The sequence below is a fragment of the Netta rufina genome, assembly GCF_964035555.1.
Source record: "Netta rufina genome assembly, chromosome: 16".
Lineage (NCBI taxonomy): Eukaryota > Metazoa > Chordata > Aves > Anseriformes > Anatidae > Netta > Netta rufina.
This window is the reverse complement of record NC_140140.1, coordinates 7,447,239-7,470,760: the sequence shown is the minus strand read 5'-3', so window position 1 is coordinate 7,470,760 and position 23,522 is coordinate 7,447,239. Positions and strand designations below refer to the sequence as shown.

The following is a 23,522-nucleotide window of genomic DNA, read 5'->3' as shown; positions in this document are numbered from 1 at the left end:
GTCTGGCCTGGCCGCAGCTGTGCTCACCGACAGCAACGCAACTCAGGCAGGGGCACAAACCAACCCAATCAGGCCCCCCACTTCACGTACAGATTATTGTTTTTTTTGGGTGATGGTGTCATCTGTGCAGCACAGGGCCTGGGAGCCCCCCCTTTTAATCACTCCCTTCAGCCTGATGAGGAACAGACCCTGCCCCAGAGCAGAAGCAGCCAGGAGGAGACCACCCCACTTTCATCACAAGAAGCTGCGTTTTAAACCTTTAAACTGGCCATTAACCAGGATCCTGCTGGCCACACAGCAATAACTTTCTAATATTTTAATGAAAGAGTACCTCATTAACAGGTGAGGGGTGGTGACTAACTCATGAGCTGACAGCTGTAGCAGCAGTGCCAGTTTCCATCCACTGCATCTGTGGGGGCTTTGCCTGTGCTGTTGCCCCTGGCACGGATGGTTCCTGCAACACTGCTCAGGGTACATTAATCAGGCCTAAAGGTTTAAAAATGTTTATTTGAATTGATGTTCTTGGGGGGTAGGGGGAGAAATTGGTCCAACAAAAGGACTAGGTGAGAGAAGAGTCAGAATGCAAACACTGTTGTCAAACGCTGATCTTAGCTACAACCCTTTCAGCCAGATGAAGCAGGCTGTGACCTCATTAAAAGCAGTATAAATGCATCAAAACAGAAAGACAACCGAGCCCTCATTTTCAGCAGCCCCTTATCAGCAAAGAAAGGTTTGGGGAAAGTGCCTGAAGCTTCCTCTGTGGTGAGAATTTATGTAGAAGCAATTTTGCTGCCTAGTAACCTTCTTTCCTTCCTTCTTTGAGCTCTCAGAGGTTGCTGCGGCAAGACCCCAACTATTGACACGTTTCCTACCTTTTACACACTCAGTAATCACTCCATTTTTCACATCTAATTACTTTGCTCTTGAACATCCATTGCAAATTTTTACCTTTCCTTCTCTTAAACAGCCTGTAACTTTACACACTTGCTCAGCCTGGGCCCAGGTGCCACCTGAGGGCAGGGGCTGCCCTCCTCCTGGCCCCCAGTGGGGTTTATTCCTCAGCCTCCAGTTTGACCCACGGGCAGCCAAGGCTGCTGCTGGCACTGGAGGAAGCTGCAGTTAAGCAGCTGCCTCTCTGCTATTTGCATTCTAGTGATTTCGTAAAAACGCCTGGCTCCAAAGCCTATATAAGTCCTTCCCAAGCCCATCTGTCTCAGAGCCTTGCTTTCTTCCAGCCCCATGGCAGTTCTGCTCCCAGCCCTAGCAGCTCCGGGTTCTGCAAACACTTCTCTCCTGCTGGGAAGCATAGGCACAAACCCCAGTGCTGAGCAGTGTTGTGGCCAAGGCTTCTGCTTCATGGTGGGATCCCAGCCCCACTCCCTGCAGCACAGCACTGCAAGGGACAGACTCAAGGGTGCACGGGCAGCAGGAGCCCTGCCAGCTGCCTCAGGCTGCCAAGGCAGGCCAGGGGGAAGGGGCCTGCTGCTGCAGGCTGTCCTCAGCACCCAACGTGCTCCAACTACTCAGGGAGTGTCTGGGCAGCCGATGCTCTCCCCTGCATCAGGGGCATGCTGAGCCTGCAGAGATGTGGCCATTTTGGCCAGATTAGCCATATGGTGGACAGCACTGACCTCTTCTGAAAGTTGAAATTATGAGTACTTGGTGACATGCAGACTGCAGCCTCTCACTGAGCTTATGCTCTGCTCCTCCCAATCCTCCACAAAACAATTTCATAGAATCATCAGGGTTGGAAAAGCCCTCCAAGATCAGCTGGTCCAACCATCACCCTACCACCACTCTCACCCCCTAAGCCATGTCCCCAAGCACCATGTCCAACTTTTCCTTAAACATCCCCAGGGACGGTGACTCCACCATCTCCCTGGGCAACCCGTTCCAATGCCTGACTGCTCTTTCTGAGAAATGGCTCCTCATTTCCAATGTAAACTTCCCCGGTGCAACTTGAGGCCATTCCCTCTCATCCCGTCACAAGTCATTTGTGAGAAGAGGCTGACCCCCAGCTCCCAACACCTTCCTTTCTGGTACTTACAAAAAGCAGTAAGGTCTGCCCTCAGCCTCCTCCAGACTGAACACCCCCAGCTCCCTCAGCCGCTCCTCCAAGGACTTGTGCTGCAGGCCCTTCACCAGCTTTGTAGCCCTGCTCTGGACACTCTCCAGGGCCTCGATGCCCTTCTTGTACTGAGTGGTCCAAAACCAAACACAGTACTCAAGGTGCATCCTCACCAGAGCAGAATATGGGGGACACGATCACCTCCCTGGTCCTGCTGGCTGCACTATTCCTGAGACAAGCCAGGATGCTGTTGGCCTTCTGGCCACCTGGGCACGCTGCCCGCTCATGTTGAGGCGAGCATCGACCAACGCCCGTCGACCAACGCCCCCAGATCCTTTTACTCCACACAGCTTTTGAGCCTGTAGCCCCAAGCCTGTAGCACTGCATGGGGTTGTTGTGGCCCCATGCAATGCCCCAAGCGTGCAGGAATTGGCACCTAACAAGTTGAACCTCGTCCCATTGGCCTCTGCCCATCAACCCATCCTGTCCAGCTCCCTCCAAGCATCTCCTCCTTTTTCTGCAGAACCATGGCCACCAAGCCTTTGCTGAGATGAAGGGGACTTCTGAAGGTATTTGAATGAGCTGCACAACAATCAAAGCATCTCCTTCTGGTCCCCTCTTCAGAGGACACAGCTATGGCTGCAGCCTAGATTCAGCGTGGCGCTCAACAGCCAATGCTCTTGCCACTCTAAGGCATAGAAAAGCAGCACTTTGTGGGCAGGTTCTCTTTCAATGACCCTTGCAGCAGCACACAGACTCAATCCACCTATCAACCAACTGCTCGGAAGCCTTCAGCAGTACATACAACCCTGCCTCTACCCCAGAGGCCAGCATACCCAGGTCCATAAGCATGGGAAACAGGCACCCACACTGTCCTTAAGCATGGCATATTTTTAATACTCATAGGCATTGATCAGCCATTACCGATGCAAAAACTCTACCCTCCACCCCTTATTTTATTTTTTTTTAATCTAGTTTTTAGAAGCTCTGCTACTATTGCCCAAGCATTCATTATTTGGAAGAGTTCCTCTTAGGGTTGCAGTTTTGCTGTGTGCATGTATGGTCTAATGAGGAAAAAATGTATTGTTTTCTGAGGTTTTGATTACTTATTTGAACAGTACTTCATTGTGGGGAGAAGAGTGCAGAGCTCCATGTATTGTCTTCACAAGAGTGAAGAGCTGTTGAAACACCAGCACTGCAGCAGCAATGCTGCTCCAGCATCAAATCAAGCGTGAATGAGATTCCAAGGTCTGGATGACAATCAATGGTGTATCATTGTAATTACAATAGCTGATAACGTGGACAAGTAACAGTGAGAATATTCAAATGTTTGTGTATAAAATTTCTTAGACTGACAAAGCCTCGAGGTGAATCTACCCATGTGTAGGCTGATGATTTGGCAACTGTCTCCTGACATGACAGTCTACCCCCAGGAGAACCCTAACACCAAAGTAAAATATAAAGCAGCTCCTAGCAGAGGGCACACATTCCCAAACACAGCCAGCCACTGCACACATTTCAGCACATTATTTCACACTGCTGATCACTTAAACATCAGAGCCAGGTTTTTTAAATGTGAGCAGATTTCATTCAACCATGAAACACAAGCCTGGCTCTGCCATCAGTGGCCTTTTTCTCTGGGCTTCACAAGCTAGGCTCCAGCAGAGCAGTACCTGCTGGTTTTACAATCTTGGAGCTCTATTGGAAGCTTGTTTCAAGAATGAAGTTATGCAGACTGGCTTGTTAGGACAAAGGAACAAACTTTCCTCATGTTTATGCTTTATCATCACTCCCTTGTACAGCAAAGACTCAGCTTTTCCACTAAGCTTGTTGCTGCTGCTGGCCTTCAGTTTGACTGGTAGCTTTTAGGATCAGTCACAGGTGCTGCATAACCATTCCCTTCTAGCTCAACCCTCCCAAGTCTACCTGAAACACCTGCAAGCCCACTGCCAAAGGGGCAACATCTCCACCTCAAAATAGTACTGAAATTAGTGATTTCTTTCACAAAAGACTCAAGTATAAAGAGATGAGCCAGGTGCCTCTCACTGACACTGCAAAATACTCTGCAGCATCTCTGGTGGGCTCCATCATTGAAATATATATTTTAAGTGTTTAAATAATTTTTATTTTTTGGATTTGTGAATAAAATATAAGCTCCCCTTCTAAAACAGTATAACACAGAGTTTACCTATTAGGAATATCTATGAGACAGATCTGGAAAAAAATCACTGATGCTTTGAGAACAGTTAAGATCTCCATTCTACTCTAACTACTGTACCTATGTTTTAATGTGAAGTGTATGCAAGAGTCCAAAAATATTTTAGTGAATAATCATTAATTGAAACAAAGACTTTACTAAGACTTAACCAACAAAAACCTATTTATTTATTCCAAACACCAAGGTACAGTTTTCAAGTTTTGCAAATATTGCTCCAAAGCAAAATTTTATATACAGCGCCCTCAGTTCTAATAGTGCATTAACAAAGACAAATATACTTATGTATCCACAGTGCAATGTTTGCTCATTTCATCAAGGCTCCACGTTGCATTCACTTACCAGTGATTTAAAGAAACATAAAAAAGTGACTTGCCAGACCAAACAGTTGGTCCAGACTAAGAAATAACAATGTGGAAACTTGCAAAAAAAAAAAAAAAAAAAGGACAAAAATGAATCCAGGAAAAGTACATTAAAGAATCTTTCCTGAACATGAAAAATGCTAGTCTATTTTAAATAAATATTTTCAGTCTTTACCTGCAAGAACTTATTCTCTAGCTCTACTAAGGAAAACAAGTCTCCAGTATGTCATTTCACTCAACCATCAGAACTGTCTTTTCTTCCAAACCATAAGTATTGCCCTGAGAAAAAAAAAAAAAAAAAAAGGAAAAAAAAAAAAAAACACAGCAGAAGTAAAAACCTAAAATGAGCACACAAAAAGCAATTGCTCGGAAAGAAGTTCCACTCTGGAGAAGTGTCTGCTCAGGAACTGACTTGTCTTCACACCCTCAAACTGCAAGCACAGCTGGCTCAGTAGCAGCTATATTCTTCTCAGACTCCTGGTGGAAACACGTACTTTGAATTTCAACCAGGGAACACCCTTCTGGTCATTCTAACCTGAAAAAACCACAAACCTTCACAGTTGTTTGTAGTCCTCCTCTGATGCTGTTCTGGTTGGTTGGTTAACGTTGCCTGGTCTAGAGCTACACACAGCATTTATAAATTGAGGTGTCATTAACAGGAGAGAGAGAGTATAACATTGGTATCATCTTCAGAGATCGAAGTGCTACTTAAATATCACATAAGCTTTATTCCAACTGTGTTACAGAAAAATAAATTTATTTTTCTGCTGTACATAAGTTGTATTCACTATATACCAACTACAAAACTGTGAGACAAATTATTCCCTGAAATGACTCCTGGCACAAAAGCTTTAGTTACTACTAGAGAAGCCTAATTATTGTTGTCTGAAGTAACTGATTAAAATATTCACTGTGTAGATACTGCTAACTTAAAATTTCCAATATTATTGTAGGAATTTACATAGTAAGTCATTATTCTTTGCAGTATACAAACGTTACAGGCTCATATCCAAGATTAATAAATTGTATAGTTACGGGCCTTCCAATGACAACTGTTCTTTGATTTTACCCTTCGGTGTTACCATCACACACAAAAATCAAGATACATCCAGATTTTTCAGGACACCCTCTCAATGCAAAAACAGCTTACCATTTTCAACAGTGAACTTAACTCGGCAACGTTAGGGAAGGAAAACTGAAGTCGCAGCCATTATTTATGGAGCTATGATCTGCAGCTGAAAGGCTCTTAACATTTCAAATACTTACAACACATCAATGTTTCAAAAAGTACTGTATAATATAACTTGAACTTAAGCAGCATTTTCACCTTGCTCTGACAAAATAATACAAACCAGAAAATTAAAACATAAGGTAGAAAAAGGGACTTTGTGAACATACTGTTAATATAATAACCCACTCACTGTCTGTGAGGACAGTACCTCATGCATAGATCTTGAGGCTTTATTTACACAAATATAAAATAAACTGATTCCCAAAACCACACATTCATAGTAAGTCTTTACAATGAACACGTTCAGAGTATTGAAAAAAATCTACATTTCAAAATATAACCGGAATGGCAATTATTAACAAATGGGTAGAAAACTACATAATGTCCATTACAGACCTTGCTCAAGTCTGGAACTCCAAGCACATCCCAAGTCTTTTCACGGCAATATCTTATACTGCCACAAGGGTGTGGGTGTCCTGCTAGCACTAGCTCAGGAGGCACGGTATGGCCATATTGAAGAGTTCAAGAATGCACAAACACAACGTTAAGGGGTTTCCCCAGTACCAAGTCACGTGAGAGTGACAGGATAAATATGGAAAACAATCATTTATTCCGAAAGTAAGTGCAATCCACCTGTGACCTTCTGCTACATTATTTAATATAATAGAAGGGGAGAGTTAGGCCACTGTTACTTGCAAACTTCCACGTAACAATTTATAGTTAAGAGCAGGACATTCATACTTACTACGTCTGAAAACTGTTATAACATTTCCTAATGATTAAATACTGTGTGCTATTATGCATAAACCAGAAGGAATAAAACATGACACAAGTCACTTAAACTATGCAAAGTTATTTACAACCTCTGTCAACTAAACATTTTTGGCTCTTAGAACTCTGTTCTTCAGTGGCACAAATTTTAGTCAATTTAATTATGAAAAAAGTCTACCGTTTCAATGAACAAGTTGTAAGGAGTGAAAATTTAAGTATAATTTATCAACAAACACACAACCTTTGAAGACAACAGTATTAACCTCTTCCATATTGTTATAATTGCCTAATAAACCCAAAATTATGAGATAAAATTAACCTTTTTTGCTGTTCTTTGAACAGCAGTTCTTCACAAATCCCTGAAGTCAATCTGCATCACATGCAACCAGCATGCTAATTCATTTAAATACACAGAGCTGTTCACATCAGATGCTCCAACTTCACTCAATAACAGTCTCCAATACTTTCTAGTCTCATGATGAGCAGCAAAGTGCAATCTGTTGCACTTTGCCTAGGTCCGTTATAAGCTGCTTTATACAATGTTTGAGTTGTGGGAGTCGAGCTAGTGGTTCTGGTGGCTCCAGCTCTCCTGTATAATCCAGCCAACTCTCCAAAACTGCAAAGAGAAACAAAACTGTCACCATTTCAGTTCTCAGTAAATAGATCTTAAGCCACAAAACAAGTTCTTTAAATAATCAATCATTACAAATAGCTTTTGATACAGTGTGATAAAAATAATTCACATTTAAAGGAAGTTAAAAAAGAACATACAGATGTTCCCAGGAAAAAGCAGTGCAGTAAGGGAAAACTCATGACCAGACACTGTGAAATCTAGCGCTAATTTTCCTCTGACCTGTCAATTCCAGAGCAAGGACGCTGTGGTACAGAAAGATTATACTATCAGAGTAACTTAAGATCAGATCCTAAAACAACAGAACAGTAATGTAAGAAGTTTGCCATCTACACAGACAACTGGGCAGGCAATAGTAACTAGATAAAAGAAAATGGAGAGGAAACCTAAAAGCATAAACAGCAGACTACTACACAAAGAAAACAAATTCAGAACAAATCCCTTTTCTAAGCTTCTCAGTGTGAAATGTGAACTAGACATACTACTGACTGAGACCTCAGGCAACGATATAATACAGCCAGCCAAAGGGCTGTAGCATTGAACTAAGATGCATGAGGAGGATGGGGCAGTATCACAGGAGACAAACCTCTGCTCATTTCCTTGGCCAGGTGGTGAGCCTCATCTCTGTGCCTGGGAAGCTCGTGGAACAAATCCCTCCTGGAAGCAATGTCAAGGCACACGCAGGACAAGGAGGCACTCCGAGACAGCCAGCACAGCTTCACCAAGGACAAACTGTGTCTGACCAATCTGGTGGCCTTCTAGGATGGAGTGACTGAGTCAGTTGACAAGGGAAGACCGAACGATGTCCTCTACCTGGCCTTGTGTAAGGCCTTTGGCACGGTCCCACGTGGCATCCCGATCTCCAGCTTGGAGTGATGTGGATTTGGTGCGTGGACCATTCAGTGGATAAGGAATGGGCCTGAAGGCCATACCCAGAGTGGTGCTCAACGGCTCCGTGCCCAGGTGGAGGCTGGTGACGAGCGGTGTCCCTCAGGGGTCTGTCCCTAGGACCGGTGCTGTTCCATATCTTTATCAACCACATAGACAGGGGGATTGAGTGCATGCTCAGCAAGCTTGCAGGTAACGCCAAGCTGAGTGGTGTGGTTGATACCACAGAAGGAAGAGCTGGCATTCAAAGGGACCTGGGCAGGCTGGAGAAGGGGGCCCACAGGAACTGCATGAGGTTCAACAAGGCCAAGTGCACCTGGGTCAGGGCAGTCCCAGACACAAGTACAGCTGGGAGAAGAACTCACTGAGAGCAGCCCTGCAGGGAGGGACTTGGGGGTTGTGGTGGATGAAAAGCTCGACATGAGACAGCAGAAGGGCAGCTGCATCCTGGGCTGCATCAGAGAACAGTAATGGAGGGAGGTGATCGTGCCCCTGTGCTCTGCCCTTGTGAGGCCCCGCTTGGAGTCCTGCATCTTGGCCTGGAGACCCCAGCACAGGAAGGATGCGGGTCTGTTAGAGGGCGTCCAGAGGACGGCTCCAAAGTTGGTCAGCACCTCTCCTGTGCAGAAAGGCTGAGAGAGCTGGGCATGCGCAGCCTGAAGAGAAGGCTCCAGGGAGACCTCATTGCAGCTTTTAAATACTTAAAAGTGGGCTTATTAAAAAAAAAAAAAAAAAAAAGAAAAAGAAAAAGAAAAAAGCAACTTTTTGCTCAGGCAGGTAATGATAGGACAAGGGGGGAATGATCTTAAACTAAAAGAGGGAAGATTTAGATTAGCAGTTAGGAGGAAATACTTCACACTCAGAGGGTGGTGATGCACTGTAAGAGGTTGCCCAGAGAAGCTGTGGATGCCCCATCCCTGGAGGTGTTCAAGGCCAGGCTGGATGGGGCCTTGGCCAACCTGGTCTAGTGGGTGGCATCCCTGCCCATGGCAGGGCAGTTGGATTTAGATGATCTTTAAGGTCCCTTCCAACCCAAGATATCCTATGATGCTGTGATTCTAAGTAAAGAATTTTGAAGTGATACAGAAAAATATAACAGTCCTGCGTACTCATGAGGCCACCTGGAATAGGCTAAAACAGCCAGCAAGGCTAAAACACACAGAAGTGCTAGGGAACAAGAAAAAAACACAAAAGCAAGAAGATATGGAAGGTATTCTACTACATCATCTGATATCAATATTTAGAGATCTAACAAGAACTTTTTTTTTTCTTTTTAAAATTCTTCACAATGTTATCTAGAACTTCAATTTTGTTTTAAAATCCTTGAGCACCAGGAACACGTCTATTTTCCACTATTAAATGCAGTACTTCTGACAATGCAATGCTGATCACTTTGTAGGTCTGCAGAAGCAAAATTAAAGCCAGCATGTTTTTAAACTGGCAGTATTATTTGAATAGGAAAAAATACAGTTAGCTTTTAAAACAGAAAAATGCCACCTACCATCTAGTTCCTTCTCAATGAAATCCATTCTGTGTATGACTTCATCTTGCAGAGATTCCACATGAGCTAAAAGATTAAGCTGCCACTGCAGCTGTGAATTCACAACTCCTTCTTTGTCCTTTTCCAGTAATTTCATTTCAATAGCTTCCTCTGGAGAGACTTTCTTAGATACAGAGTCTTTTACCTAGCAGAAATACATACATCAGTAATTTATTACAGTGAAATGAAATTAGTGAGAAGGACTATCTGGGTCCTTACGGTTATCCGAGGTAATGGCTCAACAAATCTTAGGTTAATGGAAGACTGAGAGGAGAGGTCATACAGAAATGTTAAGGCAGTTTGGGCAAGATCATCTAAATAAACATGAAACACAAATGCCTTAAAAAAAAGGCATCAAAAGTCTAATAGAACAGAGGATTAGAGAAGAAGAGTATCCAAAGCAACATGTTTTCATGGTTATTTTGCTAAGACCTAGTCTTTGCAACTTCACAAGCACCTCATTTTAGAAATGTAACGTTGACCTGTATATACGTATAGCTAGCTCCCTGACAACTTCCATTTGGAATATATTGCACTAGGTCTGTGGATCCAGGGGAAAACTGAACTTTCTTACATGACAGTAATGAACAAAAGAACAAATTGTGCTGCAGTGAGAAGTTATTTGCAAAGGAAAAGGATCTGGGGGTGCTGGTTGATGCTTGCCTCAACGTGAGCCAGCAGCGTGCCCAGGTGGCCAAGAAGGCCAACAGCATCCTGGCTTGTCTCAGGAATAGTGTAGCCAGCAGGAGCAGGGAGATGATGGTCCCCCCCTGCACTGTGCTCTGGAGAGGCTGCACCTCGAGTGCTGTGTTCAGGTTTGGGCCCCTCAGGACAAGAAGGGCATCAAGGCCCTGGAAGTTGTCCAGAGCAGGGCTACAAAGCTGGTGAAGGGCCTGGAGCACAAGTCCTGTGAGGAGAGGCTGAGGGAGCTGGGGGTGTTCAGTCTGGAGGAGGCTCAGGGCAGACCTCATTGCTCTCTACAACTACCAGAAAGGAAGGTGTGGGGAGCTAAAGGTCAGGCTCTTCTCACAGACGACTAGTGATATGACAAGAGGGAATGGCCTCAAGTTATGCCAGGGAATGTTTAGGTTGGAAATTAGGAGACCCTCAGAAAGCAGTCAGGCATTGGGACGGGTTGCCCAGGGAGGTGGTGCAGTCATCGTCCCTGGATGTTTAAGGAAAGGTTGGACCTGGTGCTTAGGGACATGGTTTAGGGGGGTGAGAGTGATGGTAGGGTGATGGTTGGACCAGTTCATCTTGGAAGTCTTTTCCAACCTTAATGATTCTGTGATTTCTTAAAAAAATAAAAAAAAAAGTCACTATTCCCCTGAAGCTTTCTAACATCTGTTAGACTGTATTTCATATGACTTCACACCACAAAACAAGCATTATTTTTGTATTGAGGTATAGCAGAGGACTTCCTAAAAGTTTACTAGATCTGGTAGAGCTGAAAATGAGAACCTATTATTAAAGGGAGAAAATTGGAATGCTCCAATAGGAAAAAATAAAACAAACAACTATTCCATGGTTATTGTCCTTAACTATCAGTTCAGGTTCCTTTTCCTTTTTTCAAACATACATTGCCTGAAGAACCTGGAAACAAATTAATTAATGCAACTATTAAAAGAAGTGTGAGAACAAGTTGGAAATAACTAAAAGCTGTGTCAGGGGAGGTTTGGGCTGGAGATTAGGAAAAGGTTCTTCATCGAGAGGGTGGTCAGGCACTGGAACAGGCTTCCCAGGCCTGTGGTCATGGTACCGAGCCTACCAGAGTTCAAGTGTTTGAACCACACTCTCAAGACACATGGTCTGGCTATTGAGTGGTCCTGTATAGAACCAGGAGTTGGACTCTGTCTTTGTGGGTCCCTTCCAACTCAGGATATTCTATGATTCTATGAAAAGGTGGAATACCAGTGTATTTAAGAGTATCTTATGTGCTTGCCCTGTTCTCTCCTTGTTCTGTTGTTAGGGTTTATCTTTTGTGCCTAAACCACAGAAAAGTAAGGAGCAACAAATTATCAGAAGACCACAACGCACATTCCATATACTGTACAGATGATTTAGAGCCCAGAAATCATCTTCAATTTGCTTTTTTTTTTTTTTAAATGAAATGATAGAAACGAACACAGCTATTATTTTAACTTGCTCTGACCACCTAAGTTTAACAGTATGACATGAAAAAAATAAGCACAAATGAATAAACTAAATGCTAATAAAAGGACTAATCAGCTTTGCACTTTGCCAGGCAAACACATTCTCTATGCAGCAAGGGTTATTTTAACATAAATACCTTGGAATAATTGTGTTTGGATTCATTTTCCATCCTGCATATTTCTCGGTCCAGATTCCAACCAAATCTCTCTGACAGGACATCGTCCCCATTTTCTCTTATTCTATTTACTCCATCATCCATGGCTGAACCTCTTGTTTCTACAACCAACCTCTGCTCTATTGCAGGGTAGTAGGCCCGAGGTTTCTGGTAACAGTGTTCACTTGTAATATAAGATTCCTCTACAGAAGGAATGGCTGAGGGTTTCTCAACTGTCCCATTCCAAGTTCTATAACTTGCCGTCTCCTCTTTGTAACAGTTTTCCTCAATGTGAATGATGTGTTTCGTATGGATTTTTTCATCCACCGTAATGTGTTTCCACGGATGACACCAAAGCTTTAGGTCAGGATGTTCTTTATTTCTGTTCAAACATAAAAAGGTGAAACACCCACCAAATTTGAACTTTAGAATTACTAAGTACACTACCTTACCATGTAAAGAAACATGTAAAGAAATCAAGTAATAACATTTCAAGTACTATATGCTTTAGTCATTTTCAGTTAAAAACAATTATGAAATGATATAATTTCATTGATCTCAACTGGGTATCTTCCTATACTGCTCTTATGTTCACGATTTTCATTTCTGTAACACTGTATATAAGCCAAGTGATGATATTAAGAAATCAACTGAAGAATAAGTTTCAAATAGATGGATACAATTTTTCACCAACATTGCGCTTGAAAGCAGCATTTTTCTTCAATATTTGCTATTTGTTATCCATTTTCATTGGGATATTTATATTTATATATTAAACAGGTAAGTCAAATGCACCAACACTGAACTAAGATATCAATGTGTATTTCAACAATTCTAACACCAGTAAAGCAAAGAAACTCCTCAAACCACTCAGTATCAGACTTTTGCCTGCAGTTCCCCAAAAGAAGCTTTAAAATTCAATCCACTGAACTTGCATAACCCTCTTAACAACAACTGTGGACTTGGTGGGGTGGGGTTAGTACTTTTTTATTTATTATTTCCTTAAAATTCCAAGATGCTAAGCAAACTACTGCCTGGTACACCACTTGCCTTCTTTAAAAAAAATTCTTGTTTTCAAATTGAATTACACAGAGTATCTCTCAAAAGTTATTTATTCCAGCATCAGGGACAATTATAGATAGATTCTTACATGGATGTAACAAAAATTAAAATTTATCATGAACGCTGATACTGTTTTTCCATATTTGCCAGGCATTAAAACAGCAGTAAAGAGGAGAGCAAAGCAGAAGTGATCTGCTCATCTTCAAAGGACAGGCAGCTCATCTGCTACAGGCTGCAAGAAAGCAGCAGAAGCAAATCCTGATGCTAAAGCACCTGCACTCAACCACATGCAAAGGAGAAGGGTCCTCGCCCCCCCAAGCCCACTCTGTGCTTCCTGGCACATGAAGGCAGAGATCCGGCTTCTGAAGCTGTTAGCTAAACCACTCAGGAAAACATGCCGATTTTCCTTACACAGTAACCTCTTTCTAATCTGCTCTATGTTAGCTAAGCTTTCTTCTGTCTCTCTTAAAGAAACAATTAGTGCAACTGCCAAGGGCTCACGTTAGTCCAAGCTGCTTTATACCAGCATCTCCTCTGCCTCCACCTAGGACAGCATCTGCTATGCCTTTGATGAGCAATCTTGAAGGAACTTTTAGAAGAGTAGAAACCAAGCGTTCACTCACCAGAGCTTTCTACTCCAGCTCCATAGAGACTCTATACCTAAAGGTTAGAAGCCAAGAAGCCTTAGAAGCCAAGATATCCTTTTCCAAGATAACACCAGCAATTCAAACTATGTTGTTATATATCCACAAAGAAGCACAAAAATAAGTCTGAATTTCTGGTTATTTTTCTACCATTTGACATCAAATTCATGTTGAGAACATGCCGAATGATATTGCTTACTTTAATATGCTCATCTTCAGCTGCAGTCCATGCAGTACTTCTATCACTCTCTGTACATCACCGAGAAGCTGGTGAGTGGCTACTATCTTCTTGGCATTCTGGTGGGAATAATTTTCTTCCAAAAATGCTAAGCCATGCATGTGACCATTACTTAACCACTCCTTTTCATACCAGTACTTTAAGCTGGACCTCTGACCTAAAGCAACAGTAACGAGTATGTTAAAAAGAAGCATTAACCATGGATTGTTAACATTACATAGCAATTCTGATTTTTTCAGTTGTGAAACATCTTATTAGCTCATATGAGTAACACCAACAAAGATCCATGACAGCAGACAAAACTCCAAAGCCATGAAGAACCTGTAACTGGGAAGTGAGATGACACCTTAGTTAAGAAAACCTCTGCCCAAGTGTGAGAGCCTGGAGCATTCAGACTCCAAATGCTAAAGGACATCCACAACAGAATATGCAACTGACAAACAAAGTGTTTTTAGCAGGGTATCACACTTCTTAGTAACCATGATTATAATTAAAGCTAGTCTGAATACAACTCTGCAGACAGAAAAATGAAGCAAGAGACAGTGAAATTCCTTTCTCTACTGGAATCACTTTAATAGTTTAATGCACGTATTAATACAGTCAAATGTAAATCTTACAAGGAATCATTGTGTTGATGGAGATCTTGCATATATTGAGCTATTAATAATGCTAATTCTAGCTTAAGACATTGAGATATCAACAATAACAAATGAAATTATATTAGATGTGATAAACGCATCAGTAAAAGTAACTTAAGAATACAAGAAAAAAGGGTTTTAGCAGAAGAGGGTGAAACTTCAGATACTTCCTAAATTGAAAAAAATCCAAACAAAGAAAACTATCAAATGCCCCCCCCCTCTGTGAATTGCATTGTTACAACAGATGTTCTCAGACACTTCAGCACTCTGAGAAACACCATTCACTGGCCATATACGCATATATACAGCCCAGTCTGCAAACCTACAAAGCCAGAGGTAATATGGGATCACAGACTCAGAACGACATTCAGGAAAAAAACAGTCTCCAATACAAGCAGGTTAACATCTGCTGAAAATTTCGGCAGTGAATCAGAACAACTCCTCAGATGCCCAACTGAGAAATTACTCATAGGTGGTGTCTGTATCTCTTTTTGGGGGTAATTAAAAATAATGACAAAAAGGTCTGCATATCATGCCCAATATGAGTATCCATCAACATAAAGGATACTTTTAAACTTATATTCAATGTTAAACCTGTCTTGAAGACAATGTACAAGAGTGTGAGCACGTAACCACTAGGCTGTATAGGACAATACCTGATGTTTTGAGGCAACACCTCCAAGAGACCTCATTTTCAAACAAAAAACCTCAGGAAAGAGCAAATTCTTTAGGCTATAATAGCTCAACCTTTCAGGCAGATACACTGAAGAGAGAAGCCTTCTACATATGGCCAAAACCACCTTGGAGATGTTCCTGATATATCTGTATTAACCTCATCACATTTATCTGTGTGTTAGAAAAGCTCCCACTTGCAAATGCAGTTCAGTCAACAAGATTAAAACCCAACATTTTAAAACCTTAGTTATCTGAACAGCACTGACATTATCCAACTAAAGCCTATGGCGTCATTTACTTAATGGTGTACTCAGAGACACAAAGTGCTCTCTCTCTAGGTGAATAAGCTTAAGAGAGGAAGACAGAATCTAACAAAGTATGCTTTCCATTGCTTGAGAACATCTGCCACATAATAAACATTATAAAAAATTTTGCTTAAGCAAGAGCAAATGGCATTTGAACATAAATCGCTTGAAAATCACACCTGACTCAATAAACTGTCGAAGATGACAGTTGTATAGTTTTTTGACATAATTACACTAAGCTTGCTTTTACTTTCAACAACATCAATGGTGCTGTAAGAAGTCCCAGAACTAGGGAAAATTCCTAAATAAGGAGTCTGCTGAATGGCTACAACCAATTTTGAAAGCATATTATTTGCAGATTCATAAATTCATGGAAGGTTCATTGAAATTCAGAAGCCACTTAGTAGCTTTGCAGTCAAAAAAAATTGATACAACTTCCTTTTCCAAGACAAGTGAAAATTAAATCCTAGCAAAAAAATAGAAGTCTCAGGATAAAGTAAAAGTGATTAAACTAATTAAGCAAGTGAAATGGTAGCTGTAATCAGTTTTTACTGAAAAGCATTCTAGTAACATTTTCTACTAAATACAAACAGTTCAAGCATGATGGCACAACTTCAGTTAGCACATGCACTTCAGTTGAGTTTATAACTTAAGTTTACACAAATCAAGTCAAAGCATCTTGAAAATAAATGGTTAAAATCCTGGGTGCAAAACACCATTAAAAGAAGGCAAACAGATTATAAATTGACTGCTTAGATAACTGCATGTAAGCATAGCGTATCTTCCTTGCAAATGATGATAGTATACACACTACGCTTGGTCACAAATCAATTAGGCAAGCTACCAAAGAGCTGGTGATTTTCAATAGTCAAAAAAGCAGTGATCACAAGACTCTTTGGGTTTATGTGCGTATTTGGATTGTGATGAGGCAGACAGGTATCCCAGGTATCTCATAACATATAAACAAGGACCCATGCCCAAACCTCATCCACTTCCATGCTCAGCAAGGCTTCATAATTCAGAGTAGGAAGTCAAAAACAATCCATGCCTTAAGTGTAGTTTCATCTGCTGCATAAGATGGACTGAGACATTTTAAAAAATATACAGCTTCATAGTTTGGAGCAGAGGAAGTACTGCTTAAATCAACTCTGTGTTAACCAAGATAACATGTTTGTATTTATACACATGCTTTTTCAAAACAAGTAAAGGACATCACAGCTGTTGAGAACTAGACTGGCTCTTGATTTTTTATTTTAACCAGTGTGTACGTCTGGCCTCACTGGAAGAAAGCTGCAGTTAAGTCCCATAAGATGTTTTCACACTTTATTCATAAGGAGTCTTTACTCAAGTTTCCTGAGCAGTTATGAATTAATTTTCTGTAGCCAGACTGTACAACCAAACTTAAATCCCTATTACTGACAAGTAGGTGACACGGATGGTCACAGTTAAACATTCATTTTCCATTAATGTCCAGCTATAATTGCACAACATTGACTTGTGTTCATTCACATAAATTCAACTTTCTGCATCTATACATGAACTCAATTACCTATAAAGACAGACACAGCTAGTGGAGAAAAAAAAAGTTTAAACTCTGGTTATATTTATAAACTAATAGTTACTACATATATAAGAAGGTTCAGTAACCTTAAATGTCTGTACCTGGAGGATCTTGGCAAATATAGCAGGTATATTTCTCAGGTACATTATCTTCCAGTAAACCCATACAGACTCCATGCTGCCAGCACAGACACTCTTCACACTGTTTGAAGTCAAGAAGTGCACATCAACAGAAATGAAGCCTACAGGAGCTCAATAATTTTACCTCAATTAAGAAGAGATGCATTATCTACACATTTTAAAAGAACAAGGTATATTAACATCCCCTCCCTTTCAGCTACAAATACATTAAAGAATCAGACTACAGTATTTCAAACCTTCCCACATTTTTCACATGGATTTATGAAGAATGACAACAATTATGCTGTCAAAGCAGAGATCCCAGAGATTCTGAAAGGTGTCAAAATGTTCCCTTCAGAGATGAAAATCTTCTAAAAAGATGCATGCACACAGTATCTAGGACAAAAACAATCAACCTTTATCAAAATATACCAAGTTTTCTGAATTAAAATTTCCACCCTTTAAATAATAAATCAACATATTCAATTACAAAATCCTAGGGATATTTATTATAATGTAGGACTAGTCAATACTATGCTTCACTGTATCTCTAGCATTTTATCCATTTCCACAAAGGTAGCTCTGCTTATAAAAAAGAAAAATTCAGGTGCAGCTGTACTAGCTTAAAAATAATAATAATAATAATAATTAAAAACTTTGCTCGCGTTGGTAAGCATAAATGTCAAAATCACACTGGCAAAGACCAAATATACTTTGGCATTACTTTTTAGTGCAATTATGCTATTTAAAAATGCAATAAACAATACAGTTTCAGAGCAGTAAAAACTGTATCTACATGTCCTGTTTCAGCCTTTTTTTTATCCCCTCTTCCACAAGCAGACAAAACGAAAACTACAGCCTAAAAAAAAAACACATTAAAACACGGGACAAAACCCCACATAAGAATATTAAGTCCATATGATTTGAAACTGTGTGGTGTCCATTTAGAGTTATTTTCTTCATAAGCATTGGGACAGTAGATCATCAATATTTCTTGAAGCAAAAGGCAAAAGCTTAACGCAGAGACCATGACAATATTGTCAAAGGTTTTCAAATGAGCTGATACAAAGAAATGGTAACTGCAAGCAATGTTAGATGCCCTTCACTGACCTACAATGAATGATACCAACCTGATAAACATCTCAACTGTGTCGGCTAATACTTTTATTAATGCTTTTCTCCTTACCTGCTGCTTTTCCTCCAGCTTGGAAAGACAGAAAGGCACCACCAGTTTTTCAGTATGTCATTTGCTTTAATTTAGTGGTTTAATTGTGGAGGAAATAGAAGCACAGGAAATGGATAGAGAAAAACAGACTTCTGAAAAATAGGACTAATGATGTCTGGCCTTACGAAATGAAAGAGGAGCCAGGCTGTAGCCTATTGCTCTGGATACACATTAAGTAGAAGCCAGCCCTTACCCAGACAATAGGAAGGTAGGAAAGAGATTCAAAGCAAGCTAAATTTGAGATTCTGAAGAGAAAAAATGTGCACAGGTGGGCAATAATATTTTAATTCAATTTTCAGTTTGAAAGAAATACCCAAGCCCAATAGACATGTATTTAAAGCAGCTTTTCACCTACCAGAGCAAAAATACCCTGATTCCATTTACCTCCATCACCTACAAAGCCACCAAAATGGAGCCACACAGTTCTCTATCTTACACACACACACACCGCAATGCTTAGGTGCCAAAAAGAAAAAAAAAAAAAAAAGAAAGGAGCAATACTTTGTCTGGACTTTTCTGGGCCTGATGAGTATTCTAAAAATTTCTATATTTGGCACATTCATGGAAATGTGCCTGGTTCAAAGAGAAAATGACTTGCAATTGTCCCTTTTTTTTTTTTTTTTTTTTTAAGGGGACAACACATGTTGTCATAGGAGGACTGAACCTCCAGTCACAGGCATGGATTAAACTTCTCTAGCTCCAAATTATGATACAAAGTCAAAGTAGATAGGCACAAAGGCACATGCTCAAGCACCACATGTTACCATATTTCAGTGAGATCTCTAAAGAGTAATAAGCAAAGACAGAACAAACACCCCAATGAAAACAAACGCAATGACAATATTCTTCTAAATAAAACCATATACTGAACAAAACTTTGCATGCTCAGGAATAGAACACAAGTTTAAATGAAAGTTCTTCTAGGGCAGACACTTCCAAATTTGAATTTAAGTGTCAAAGCTATAACTACACCAGAAGTCAAAGGAAAAGCATCAGTCTTAGCATTACACCTCTGAAAGGCTAAAAATAGGTTCTCCTCACTGTAACTCCACAATTGTATAGGAGAACTTCTCTTTGGATTAGTTAATGCCCTGTATTTAAAGAGCTAACACAGGCATTTCTACAACAATAAAATTCCGAACTCTTTTCCCAAAAGCTACAGGCTGACGGAAGGGTGTGGAGAGCACAACATTTGGTAGCTTTAGAGACCTGTCTAACCCTACCTCCTCCAAAAATCTCATCAATTCCTTGCTCCCCAATTCCTACTGCTTCAATCCCCATAATGCATGCAGGCACTCACCACGGTGCCCATCTGCATCTCTTTTACTGAGAGAATAGCCCATTGTCTTATACAGCTTCCTTATAACACGGCTAATGCGTTTTGGTGTTTTGTGTTTTGTTGTTGTTGTTGTTGTTTTTTAAACTTATTTCTAAGACGTTTGCAGTGTGCTCAAAAAAAAAAAAATAAACTAGTTCAGCCTAGAAGCAGCAGCCCACAAAACCTTACACAAACCTATGCACAGACTACGCTCATAGCTAGCTGACAGTTCTCTGCGTTCTGCTAGCATCAAGCCTAATTTTGCCAGTAAATTAGATTAAGACTACACCTTCGCTTTTTTTTTTTTTTTTTTTAAAGAAAGAGACATCCTCTTAGAAAGCAGCCAGCTTCCCTTTATTCCCAATAGCTATCAGTCTCCTTTTCTTCCTAAACACCCAGATGTTATTCATCACATTTGGACCACTGCCCATTACCACCCCTATCCCTACTAACACACACAGCATATTTCATCCTGTGTTGTGAGAATACAACATTATACAATGTGCATCAGAATGAGCTAAGCCCTAAGAGAAATGTGTTGCACTTTTTCAAGTAACTTATCTGTAAGCCGCTAGGGAAGGCCAAAGAAAAGCATTCAATCAAGCTAATTGTTAAGCTTGACTGTCAAGACAAAAATCAAACCCAGCTGCATTAGCTGTATTAAACTAGAGAAGAGGTTGCTGATGTCCAGAGCAAAACAGGTGTTTCTGCCCTTCTGCAGAAGCTAAGAATTCTTCAAACCTCAACAGTACACTCCCTCTCCCCTTAACCCATTCAAGCAGCAAGGGCCACCAAAAACTAGCAGAGGCTGAGAGGTAGGCACATACCAAATTCTGCCTTTCCTTCTAGTCCCACAGAAAAGTTCCACAATTAGAAAAGTTACCTAGGAAAGTTGGAAACTTCCTGAAAAAACAACACTACACATTTCTTCAGAATGGTAACTATGAAAAGCTAGGTTCAAGAGCATCACACACCTGAGCCCCCTGCATGTTTTTTCTCTGCATCTAAGATTTAAGAGGATTTACTGAAGGGGCCTATACAGCTTATGTAAGAAGCAGTACCAAAATGAACTAAAGCAAAAAATGCTGAAGTTTTTATTTGATATAAACTTGACCTCTTTGCTATTTGAAATGAATAGGAACTGGGTAGAATGGCTGACAGCAGCTATGTAAGGATTGGTTTCCCAGTAACTTACAGATGTCTCAAGAACTAGAAGTAAACAGCCAGGACAGTTTCAAACAGATATTTATCACCACTTTTAAGTGGGACAGACAGCAGACTCTGCTCCAGCTGGAAAGAATTCTCTGCAAACTCAGTTTACAAAGGGTACATAATATTGTGAATGGACACATGGCTTTATGCAGATTATGAACTACAGAAGATGCTGCAGAATGCACAAATGCAATTCGGCTTCCAAAAAAAGCTCAAACAATATAAAGGGTTGAGAGTTTAAGTGAAGCTTCTTGCCATGGCAGAAAAACAGAAGTATATTATGACTGGAAAGCAATGTTCTGAACATGTTCAAAACTAGAGGGAAGAAAAAAAGCCAGTTAAAGCCCCACTTACTTTAAAGGTATCCTCTCTAAACCTAGGAAGTGGTGTAGGTATTTTTCTTTTTAAATGCAAATCTACAGTGACAAAACGACCAACCACTACAGACTCAAGAGATTTTTTCCTTCCTCATCCACTTTCCTTCTATAAAAAATATGAAGATTTTCTACAAACTAACAGCTGCTCACCCTGACGTGTTATCTTGAAAAATGTTACGATTCCAGAAGGCAGAGGTTTATTTCATGTATAGAATGTATCAGTGCATATTTCTACAAGTTTTTCCACTGTTGGACTGACACCTTCCACTGTTTTCACTACGTAGTGCATCCACACTCCACTTCGTCCATACCTGAATCATGAAGTCATTTTCGTCTTTTACTTCACAAATACACCGAACAATCTCAAAATCACCTTCTTCAGCTTCTTCATCAGGATTTGTGGTTACATCAACATCCTGACTACAGTCATCATCGCTCCAAAGAAAGCTATCCATAGATGACTCGCTCATAGTGTCTTCCTCTGTATAAAAAGCAGCCAGATAAAATAGCAAGTCAGAAAGGTCAGAAAACTCTCAACCCTCATTACGTACACACACATTACTAGAAGTCTCAGTTCATTAATTCAAGAAACACCACAATAGTGACCTACTGTTTGAGTGCTACAACAGTTTTAAATGTTGTCATTAATAGCTTCTTAAAAATATTCTAAGTTTACAGCTTCTGTCGTTAAAATTTCACTCTCAACAGACAGCACCTCAAACCAAAAGCACAGTCTTTTCAGACAAGTAGGTATAACAAACAAAACCAGATATATAAATTCCAACAGGACTTAGACTAGTTCCTGCAATCTGTATAGAACTATCTTGGTAGTGTAAATGTAGAGCTAAAACAGAACATGGCTCTGTCTTATGAACCAGTAGATGTCACAAAGAAATGTCTTCATCACAGAAGAAAAGTTCAACACAAAATTTAATCTTTCAGACTTCTATTCTTTAGACTCCAGTTGAGATTACATTTCTCAATTCAGGTGAAGTGCACTCTAAGGATACTCCAACACTACTTAAAGAGTTTATACAGAATCTCTGTGGCTTGAACAAAACCATCAGGAAAACTGCTTCTCTGGAGAACCTGTTACAGTGCCTCACCACCCTTTGAGTTTGAAGAATTTGTTCCTAACTGCTAATCTAAATCTCCCGTCTGTAAGTGTTTGTTTTTGTTTGTTTGTTTTTAAATAAGCCCGCTTTATGTATTTAAAAGCTGCAATGAGGTCTCCCTGGAGCCTTCTCTTCAGGCTGCGCATGCCCAGCTCTCTCAGCCTTTCTGCACAGGAGAGGTGCTGACCAACTTTGGAGCCGTCCTCTGGACCCGCTCTAACAGACCCGCATCCTTCTTGTGCTGGGGTCTCCAGGCCAAGATGCAGGACTCCAAGCGGGGCCTCACAAGGGCAGAGCACAGGGGCACGATCACCTCCCTCCATTACTGTTCTCTGATGCAGCCCAGGATGCAGCTGCCCTTCTGCTGTCTCATGTAGAGCTTTTCATCCACCACAACCCCCAAGTCCCTCCCTGCAGGGCTGCTCTCAGTGAGTTCTTCTCCCAGCTGTACTTGTGTCTGGGACTGCCCTGACCCAGGTGCACTTGGCCTTGTTGAACCTCATGCGGTTCCTGTGGGCCCCCTTCTCCAGCCTGCCCAGGTCCCTTTGAATGCCAGCTCTTCCTTCTGTGGTATCAACCACACCACTCAGCTTGGCGTTATCTGCAAGCTTGCTGAGCATGCACTCGATCCCCCTGTCTATGTGGTTGATAAAGATATGAAACAGCACCGGTCCTAGGGACAGACCCCTGAGGGACACCGCTCGTCACCAGCCTCCACCTGGGCACGGAGCCGTTGAGCACCACTCTGGGTATGGCCTTCAGGCCCATTCCTTATCCACTGAATGGTCCACGCACCAAATCCACATCACTCCAAGCTGGAGATCGGGATGCCACGTGGGACCGTGCCAAAGGCCTTACACAAGGCCAGGTAGAGGACATCAGTCGGTCTTCCCTTGTCAACTGACTCAGTCACTCCATCCTAGAAGGCTGGGCCCCTCTCTACAAGGACATCAAGGAGTTTGAGCGAGTCCAGAGAAGGGCAACGAAGCTGGTGAGGGGTCTGGAAAACGAGTCTTACA

The 23,522-nt window shown here is 41.2% G+C and overlaps 1 protein-coding gene across 6 annotated transcripts in view; it reads right to left on the bottom strand.

The window, feature by feature from the left end:
- Positions 1-4,441: 4,441 nt before the first annotated feature.
- The window catches only part of PHF20 (PHD finger protein 20), a 70,629-nt gene continuing 51,548 nt past the window's right edge, over positions 4,442-23,522 (bottom strand). For 3 of the 6 annotated variants that reach the window (XM_084296785.1, XM_084296786.1, XM_084296787.1), the window contains 6 exons: positions 21,700-21,869; positions 17,239-17,338; positions 13,920-14,115; positions 11,997-12,396; positions 9,668-9,851; positions 4,442-7,263 (listed from right to left, as the gene is read on the bottom strand). In XM_084296785.1, coding sequence (XP_084152911.1) covers positions 7,121-7,263; positions 9,668-9,851; positions 11,997-12,396; positions 13,920-14,115; positions 17,239-17,338; positions 21,700-21,869 — 1,193 coding nt within the window. In that variant the 3' untranslated portion in view covers positions 4,442-7,120. The remainder of the gene's footprint in view (positions 7,264-9,667; positions 9,852-11,996; positions 12,397-13,919; positions 14,116-17,238; positions 17,339-21,699; positions 21,870-23,522) is intronic. The other 3 variants (XM_084296783.1, XM_084296782.1, XM_084296784.1) reach the window with 1 other exon arrangement.